The sequence below is a fragment of the Ammodytes marinus genome (assembly GCF_949987685.1).
Source record: "Ammodytes marinus genome assembly, chromosome: 23".
NCBI classification, from domain to species: domain Eukaryota; kingdom Metazoa; phylum Chordata; class Actinopteri; order Uranoscopiformes; family Ammodytidae; genus Ammodytes; species Ammodytes marinus.
In genome coordinates, this window is record NC_137227.1 from 16,546,979 (window position 1) to 16,555,685 (window position 8,707).

General features: G+C 38.4%; 1 protein-coding gene across 5 annotated transcripts in view; it reads left to right on the forward strand.

Annotated features, from left to right (window-relative positions):
* Positions 1–7,226, forward strand: part of phka1a (phosphorylase kinase, alpha 1a (muscle)) — a 38,719-nt gene extending 31,493 nt beyond the window's left edge. For 4 of the 5 annotated variants that reach the window (XM_080052130.1, XM_080052131.1, XM_080052132.1 and 1 more), the window contains 5 exons: positions 391–441; positions 1,111–1,272; positions 1,687–1,740; positions 2,829–3,029; positions 4,350–7,226. In XM_080052130.1, the coding sequence (XP_079908256.1) occupies positions 391–441; positions 1,111–1,272; positions 1,687–1,740; positions 2,829–3,029; positions 4,350–4,523 (642 nt within the window). In that variant the 3' untranslated portion in view covers positions 4,524–7,226. The remainder of the gene's footprint in view (positions 1–390; positions 442–1,110; positions 1,273–1,686; positions 1,741–2,828; positions 3,030–4,349) is intronic. The other variant, XR_013845493.1, reaches the window with a different exon arrangement.
* Positions 7,227–8,707: the final 1,481 nt, after the last annotated feature.

The following is an 8,707-nucleotide window of genomic DNA, read 5'->3' on the forward strand; positions in this document are numbered from 1 at the left end:
TTGATTGATTGATTGATGGTACAATAGTGAACTATAATTGTTCTTTTCTTTATCTGTTGTTTTCTAACCTTATTTATTGCAGATCCTGACGCTGCTGCTTGCTGCTGCCACTGTCAATATGAAGCCTTTTGCCTTTTGTTTTATTTGGTTGCTATCGCTGCTCTGCCATACTTCTCTCTGTAACCTGCTCTGTATTGTCTTTTTTCTTTTCATTTTGTGCGTGTTTTCTTTCTCTCTCTTCCTAACTCTCTCTCTCTCTCTGTCTCTCCCTCTCTCTCTCTCTCCCTCTCCCTCTCTTTCTCTCTCTCTCTCTCTCTCTCTCTCTCTCTCTCTCTCTCTCTCTCTCTCTCTCCCTCCCTATCTGTCTCTCTCTTTCTCTCTCTCTCTCAGGGAATGACATCTTCTTCACAATCTTTTGACATCGGTAACTTGGAATCTGGGGTAACGATTTTACTTTTAACGATATATTTCTGACATCTTAAGTTGTGTACAGCATATATTTTTTTTCAACATTTAATGTGTATTTTAATGTATCTGACTATGATTGTAAATTGTAAAGAGTAGTATATGTTGTAATCTAATGCAGTTTAATAGCACTGTGTGTGTGTGTGTGTGTGTGTGTGTGCGTGACTGTGTTTGCGCGCGTTTGTGTGTGTGTATATATACATTTTTTTCAGCATTTAATCTGTATTTTAATGTATGAAACTTAAACCTGCAGTGTGTAGAATTTTGGGTTTTATTTCCTACCAGATTTTGTAGAAAATAATTATAATATCCATAAGTACGTTTAATTTAGTGCATAATAGCTGATTTTTTTTTTTAGAATTATTACTTTTTTCCTTAGAAAGGGTCTCATATATGTCCATATTTCTCTATACTTTGGACCAAGGCCTTGTCACCGCCATTTTGGAAGTGTCATAGTTGGAATGTCATCAGGTGCATTGTTTAAAATGTAGAATTGTTCTTGTCCTTGAAGGCCACTGTAGCTTCTGTTATTATTCTAAAGGGTTGGGGTTACCCAGGGAGTGTTGCATTCTAGAACTTTGTAGAACTTACTTGATGATGTCATATTACACACTGCACCTTAAAATGTATTTTTTTGTTGTTCAGAGGTACCGGCTGCCTTCCATAGACTCTCTGGACATGCCGGAGTGCATCCCGGCTGCCAAGGACACGAGGCACGGCCAATGGCTGCGCAGGAGACGACTGGACGGAGCGCTGAACAGAGTTCCTGTGGGATTCTATCAGAAGGTCTGGAGGATACTGCAGAAGGTAAGACAGACAGACAGGCAGACAGGCAGACAGACAGACAGACGCACAGACAGACAGACAGACAGACAGACAGACAGACAGACAGACAGACAGACAGACGCACAGACGGACAGACAGACAGACAGACAGGCAGACAGACGCACAGACGCACAGACAGACACACAGACAGGCAGACAGACGCACAGACAGACAGGAACACACACACACATGCAAACACAGTCACACACACACACGCAAACATAGTCACACACACACACACACACGCAAACACAGTCACAGACAGACAGATGCACACACACACACGCACACACAAACACACACGTCCTATGTCAAAACCATACTTATGTAATGGTATTATTAGTAAAAGGTATGTCATATGTAAAGTAATGACCATTCGAACCCTTTGTCTTCCAGTGCCACGGTTTGTCCATCGACGGGTTTGTCCTTCCGTCTTCCACCACCAGAGAGGTAAGAGATACACGTCACTATCCTCCAGCTAAGATGTCAAAGATAATATATAGAAGTAAACAAATCAGTAAAGGAATACTTCACCCATACGGAACCGGAGTTCTTTCATTATAAAATCACTATTATAATATAATGAATGAGGTTTTTCTTCCCTCAGTCTTCCTTTGGCCCAGCTGTCCTGTTAATTCTAACCCTACATTTTATCATGTGTGATGTCACACATGGTAAAAAGTAGGGTTAGACAGTGAGACCATAAAACACTCTTTCTGCCTTTTCTCAGGCTAGGATGAACCGATTTCTAAAATGTTTACACATTAATACCAGATAGGATCTCAGAGTTCAATACACCTTCATATTTCCACCGGTGAAGTAGGTCTTCAATGTACAGTACAGGCCAAAAGTTTGGGCACGCTCAATGCGTTTCCTTTATTTTTATGACTAGTTACAATGTAGATTCTCACTGAAGGCATCAGAACTTTGAATGAACACATGTGGAATTCTTTGCTAAACCATTTCAGGTGACTCCCTGATGAAGTTCATTGAGAGAGCACCAAGGGTTTGTAGCGCTGTCAAAAAAGCAAAGGGTGCCTACTTTGAGGAATCTAAAATATAAGACCTATTTAAGAGTCATTTCACACTTTTTTGTTAAGTACATAATTCCATATGTCCCTTCAAAGTTTTGATGCCTTCAGTGAGAATCTACAACGTAAATAGTCGTGAAAATAAAGAAAACGCATTGAATGAAAAGGTGTGTCCAAACTTTTGGCCTGTACTGTATGTATGGCAATATGTCCTCTCAAAGCCTAAAACAGATCAATATAATGTATAAGAAAATAATCTATAATCCTTAACATTAACCTATAGTTTAAACAATGTTCTTAGAAACCTGTTAAGTAGAGTATGTTGTAATCTAATGCAACATGAATTATTGTCAATTTATTTTGTCTTTTGTTTGTGTGTTCACGTTTTCAATTGTGTTTTTGTGTTCTTTAAAAACATTCCCATAATAAAGTATGTTAAAGAAAATAAATCTCTAATCCTACTACCCCATTTCCTATTTCCCCTCTCTCATTGCTTGCGTTCCCCAGATGACTCCCGGAGAGATAAAGTTTGCAGTTCACGTGGAGACGGTGTTTAACCGCGTGCCGCAGCCCGAGTACAGACAGCTGCTGGTGGAGGCGATTCTGGTCCTCACCATGTTGGCAGACGTGGACATCCCGACCATCGGATCCATCATACACGTAGAGAAGATAGTCCACCTCGCTAACGACATGTTCTACAAGGACCAGGTGAGATTTAAGAGACACAGCTCTAGAGTCCAGTCTCTCTCTGTCTGTCTGTCTGTCTGTCTGTCTGTCTGTCTGTCTGTCTGTCTGTCTGTCTGTCTGTCTGTCTGTCTGTCTGTCTGTCTGTCTGTCTGTCTGTCTGTCTGTCTGTCTCTCTCACTCTCTCTCTCTCTCTCTCACTCTCTCTCTCTCCGTCCCTTTCTCTCTCTCTCTCTCACTCACTCACTCACTCACTCACTCACTCACTCACTCACTCACTCACTCACTCACTCACTCACTCACTCACTCACTCACTCACTCACTCACTCACTCACTCACTCACTCACTCACTCAAGGATTTCAAATAATATTTTCCTCACAAACCTCTACCTGTCTGTAATGTGTGTGCTTCAAAAGGTGCTTCAAAAATCTGATGTTAATTCACAGCCTAGGTAGCCTGGCTCCGCCCGCCTACCTACTTCCGCTCAAATTTCATTTTCCCTTCAGTAGTCAGTCTGGGTCTGCGGTATATTCATGTGTTTCTGCTCGAACAGATTTCTTCCGGTCCAATCAGCGAACAGAGGGAGTGTCTGAGAACGATGACGTTGAGGTTGTGCGCCAGTTTCAGTTGTAGTCACAGGAAGACAATGGATAAGGATACAAGAGAAGCTATTCGGTCTGTTGTGGCAACGCTGCTGAATATCGATAAATTAACGCCAGAGCAAGAACAAGCTTTGCTGAGTTTTTTTTTTTTTTCTTCTTAACCTTTATTTATACAGGTAAATCCCATTGAGACCGAAGACTCTTTTGCAAGGGAGACCTGTTTTCCTTTCCCAACGTTACCATTCACACACACATTCACACACCGATAGCAGGCTAACTATCGACATTCACACGAGGCAAAAGTGTCTTGCCCAAGGACACAACAACTATGACACATTATTGGTTTCAGGCCGGTGCTGCACGACATACATCAACCAGGTTACAGCCAAGGTGCTTGCTACAATAGGTCCCGTTTGTTTACATACCAGTTTACAGAAACTTAATAACTCGGGATTTTTTTTGTTGTTCAGAGCACACACAGTACAGTGCATCATTTCCTTATTATCTGCTTTTTCCTTTCCCCCAGACGGACCTAGGAAGCAGTATTTTTCTTATTATTCCCTTTTCACCAAGTTTTGTTTATTTATTCCCTTAACTACTGAGGAACATTAGGGCCACAGGGATTTTTTTATTTTTTACATTCACTTAATATTTTTATATAATATTTTTTGAATATTAATAAAAAAAAATGTATATTAATTTTACTTATTTTTTTTAATTCCCTTTCCTTCCCTCCCCCAGATGGACCTCGGAGCAGAGCAGCACATCCTGGAGAAGGACCCGTCGACCGGTGTGTGTCGGCTGCTGTACGACAGCGCCCCCAGTGGCCGCTACGGGAGCATGACGTACCTCACCAAGGCCGTGGCCGCTTACGTAGAAGACTTTCTGCCTAGTGGCGCCTGTGCAGTGCAGTGAGAAGCAAAAACACTATAGAATTATACCCTGCGTTCCAATTCACATACTTTTTCTTTTTACTACACTACATACTAAAGTACAGAAGAGTTTTAGGGCCACAGGGGAGAAAAAAAATCAGATAAGGAAGTTTTTTTTTTTCATTATGTCAAGAAATGTCGAGAATAAAGACGAATACTCCAAATGCTATTGGAGTTAGTGGGGCATCTGGGTATTTTTGGCATACTGCATTTGATGTCTATGTATCGGGACATCCTAAGTATTTTTCTGGTATACTGAATAGTAGGGAAGTATGGGGATTGGAACGCAGGGACAGTTACGATTTGAAATTTGGAATAAATTAATAAAATAATAAATTAACATTAAATAAAATAGGCTGAGTTGTATATTGTCACTATGTGTGTGTTAGTGCAGAGTTAAAGGTGCTACGAGGAACTTTTAAATATTTCTGAAACAGTAAAAATGTTTTACTATGATGGTCGTTAATTACATGTAACAGCAAACAAGACCATCGGTGCAAAGAAAAGCAATTTTTATATATTTTTTCTAAATGCCTTTGTCATGGGTATACGCTCACCCAGGAACAACAGCTGGCGTAGTAAAAACACTACCGCTCATGTCCAAAAGAGGGCGCAAGAATGAACACAAACTGAAAGTTCCTCGGAGCACCTTTAAGTAGGAAAATTGACTCAAAGAAGTCATAGAAACATGTTACAGTTTGTTTTATTTAAAGGCTTAATGTGAATATCTGATCAAACTTCATTGAGGAATTTTCATACACGTCTGAATAAAATATGCGTATTTCGTTTGGATTTAATCTTAGTGCATTGAAGGGGCATCGTACGGAAGGCAAGCATGGCAAACTACGCAATTATTTTTAACTGTTATCTCATTACTTCGCAATCTTAAGAAAATATAATAATTGAGAACTCAAAATAACTAACCTTGTGCTTAGTAAATAATGGCATTAAAAATTATGATATAAATGTATTAATTAATTGATCATTTAAAAAATATATGTTTATGTATTAATTTGAATAGTGGAAATTGAATTAGATTTGACCCCGACGGTCTCATGAAGAAATTCAGTTTCTTTGCAGCTAAGTAAGTAAGTAACCACTGACTAACGAACACATTTTCATATTTTTCATACTTTCTAAACATCAAATTTGATCATTTAACTTCATACATATCTCAAAAAGAGCCTAAAAAAATAATCCCTATTTTTTAACTATGCAACTGTACCATAAAGTTTCACAAAAATCAAATTGATCGTAATCAACATCCGTCCTTAAAGCCCTACTTCACCGGTTGGAATATGAAGGTGTATTGAACTCTGAGATCCTATGTAGTATAAATGTGCAAACAAAATTGAAATTGGTTCATCCTAGCCTGAGAAAAGGCAGAAAGAGTGTTTTTATGGTCTCACTGTCTAACCCTACATTTTTCTGACTGTGACATCACAGTAAGAAAAATGTAGGGTTGGGATTAACAGGACAGCTGGGTCAAGGGAAGACTGAGGGAAGAAAAATCTCATTCATTATATTATAATAGTGATTTTATAATGATAGAACGCCGGTTCCGTATGGGTGAAGTATTCCTTTAACGTTGCAGCTCACAAACTAAACCTCGTCTAACCTCCAGTCTAACGTGCTGTAAGATGTATAAAATAATGAGAACTATTAGAAATATCTATCTATTTATTTTGTAGTACTTACATGATAATTAAAGGAATAGATAAAAACAAATGTCAGATGTGTTTTCAAGATACTATACATGTTCTTGATGCTTTAACATTGATGCACTTGTGTGTGTGTGTGTGTGTGTGTGTGTGTGTGTGTGTGTGTGTGTGTGTGGTTGGTTGTGTGTGCGTGTGTGTGTGGTTGTGTGTGCCGGCGTGTGTGTGTGCAGTTTTATTTTAAACTATGCAAAAATGTGTTGGAAATGCAGTGTTCTAGATTTTTCTTTTTCTTAGTGATTTCTATGCCGTCCTTATATATACAATTTACATAACTGTCCCGTTAAAAAGGGAAATGCCTTATTACGGTTAACTGTGGCTAGATTGACATCTAATTTGAGTTTTTAAGTGTTAACGCAATACGACTTCAAGCTATTTTCATCTGTATTGTTAAGAACACATTTGACCTTTTTAATTCTGCCGTCCAAACGTTTGGAAGATTTCAATAGTGATAAGTACATTGTGACAAAAATAATATAAACAATAATAATAAACAAACGTAATTCAATTATGTTTTAAAGGTGCTCCGAGGAACTTTTAAATATTTCTGAAACAGTCTCATTTTTCCTCTGATGATCATAAATGACATGTAACAGCAAAACGAGACCATCAGTGCAAAGAATGCTATTTTTTTATAGTTTTTCTTAATGCCTTTGTCATGGGTATACGCTCATCCAGGAACAACAGCTGGCGTAGTAAAAACACTACCGCTTTTGTCCAAAGGGGGTTGCTAGAATTAACACAAAGTGAAAGTTCCTCGGAGCACCTTTTAACTTGAGGTATTAGTACAAAATTGTTCAATAACCCGCTGATGCTGTAGAGGAGTTATTTGGTGATATTTTAAATTGTGAGCGTCACACTCCATCTGAACTACAATCAAAGTGAAAGTGAGAAATGTTTTCAATATAATCTGAAAATCGAAAAACAACAATCCACTGAACAACAGTTGGGTGTCTTGGGTTTTTGAAATGAATCTGTAATAAAACACGCGAAAAAATACAATGTTTCTGAGTTTTTGTTATTTCAAAATCACAGAGATGGGGAAGGAGCAGCTGTTGTTTGCTCATTGGTCGTAATAGATAGATAAATAAATAAATAAAACGTTGATATATATGTTTTAAATATGTCATATCTTTGTATTAATATTTCTAATGATTTATTGGAGCTGGTTGATGTGGAGTTCCTTTTGATTCAATACAGAACATCATATAATATAAGATCTTTGTATGGAACAAATCTTAATTTAGTAACTAGCATTACCTAAAGGCAAGCTGTTGGATACATAACATGGAGAGTAAAAAGTGCAATATATATATATCTCTGAAATATTATCAACTATATTATCAATATCTCAAGTGTCTTAGTCACACTGAAGACTGTTTAAAGATACACATGTTTTGTCTGCAAGTGGTTTAAGGCATCCAGCAGGTGGCACTGCATGTGTACTGACTAACTGTAGTGTGACTATAGCTTGAGGTCAGGGCCAATATTTAATCTGCTGTTTGAAGACTTGAATGTTGTCGAAGAGTATCTCATGTAATTCCAAAGAGAATCATATTTAGGGAGGGGGGGTGTGTGTGCTTGTGGTGTAGTGGTTAGAGCCCCCCCCCCCCCCCCCATCCTCCTCCCCTCTTCACAGCAGACCCGGGTTAGAATCCGGTCCGTGGTCTTTCTCTGCATGTCATTCCCCTCTCTGCCCCATTTCATCTCTGTCTCTACAAACTGTCTTAAACCTGCAGTGTGTAGAATTTTGGGTTTTATTTCCTAGCAGATTTTGTATAAAGTAATTATAATATCCATAAGTACATTTAATTTAGTGCATAATAGCTGAATTTCTTTTTTAGAATTATTATTTTTTTCTTTAGAAAGGGTCTCATATATGTCCATATTTCTCCATACTTTGGACCAAGGCCTTGACACCGCCATTTTGGAAGTGTCATAGTTGGAATGTCATCAGGTGCATTGTTTAAAATTTAGAATTGTTCTTGTCCTTGAAGGCCACTGTAGCTTCTGTTATTATTCGAAAGGGGTGGGGTTACCCAGGGAGCGTTGCATTCTAGGACTTTCTATAATTTACTGCACCTTTAACACAATGACAACTGGCTTTAGAATGAGGCTGCAGATTGTTGTGTGTTTGAAATTCTGGGATCAGAGAAAGTATGAGGCTGAAACTCATGATTTATTCTTTGGAGGAAAAACTGTCAAACTGTTGTTTTCAACTTGAGTCTCCAAACCAAAGTTCAAAACAGAGAGAGGAGACTTTGCTTAAGAAGTAGATTTTTGTTTCTGTGGCTGTGTTGGTAAAAGCCCTGCTAACGATGGATCGATAGGTTACTTTTTTCTACTCAACCGCCCCACAATGCATTGTGTCTTTTCAAACGATACGGAAGTTTTTTTTTTAAATTCTTTTTTGCTTCTGTATGCTTCAGTGTAAACGGTCCGACGAACC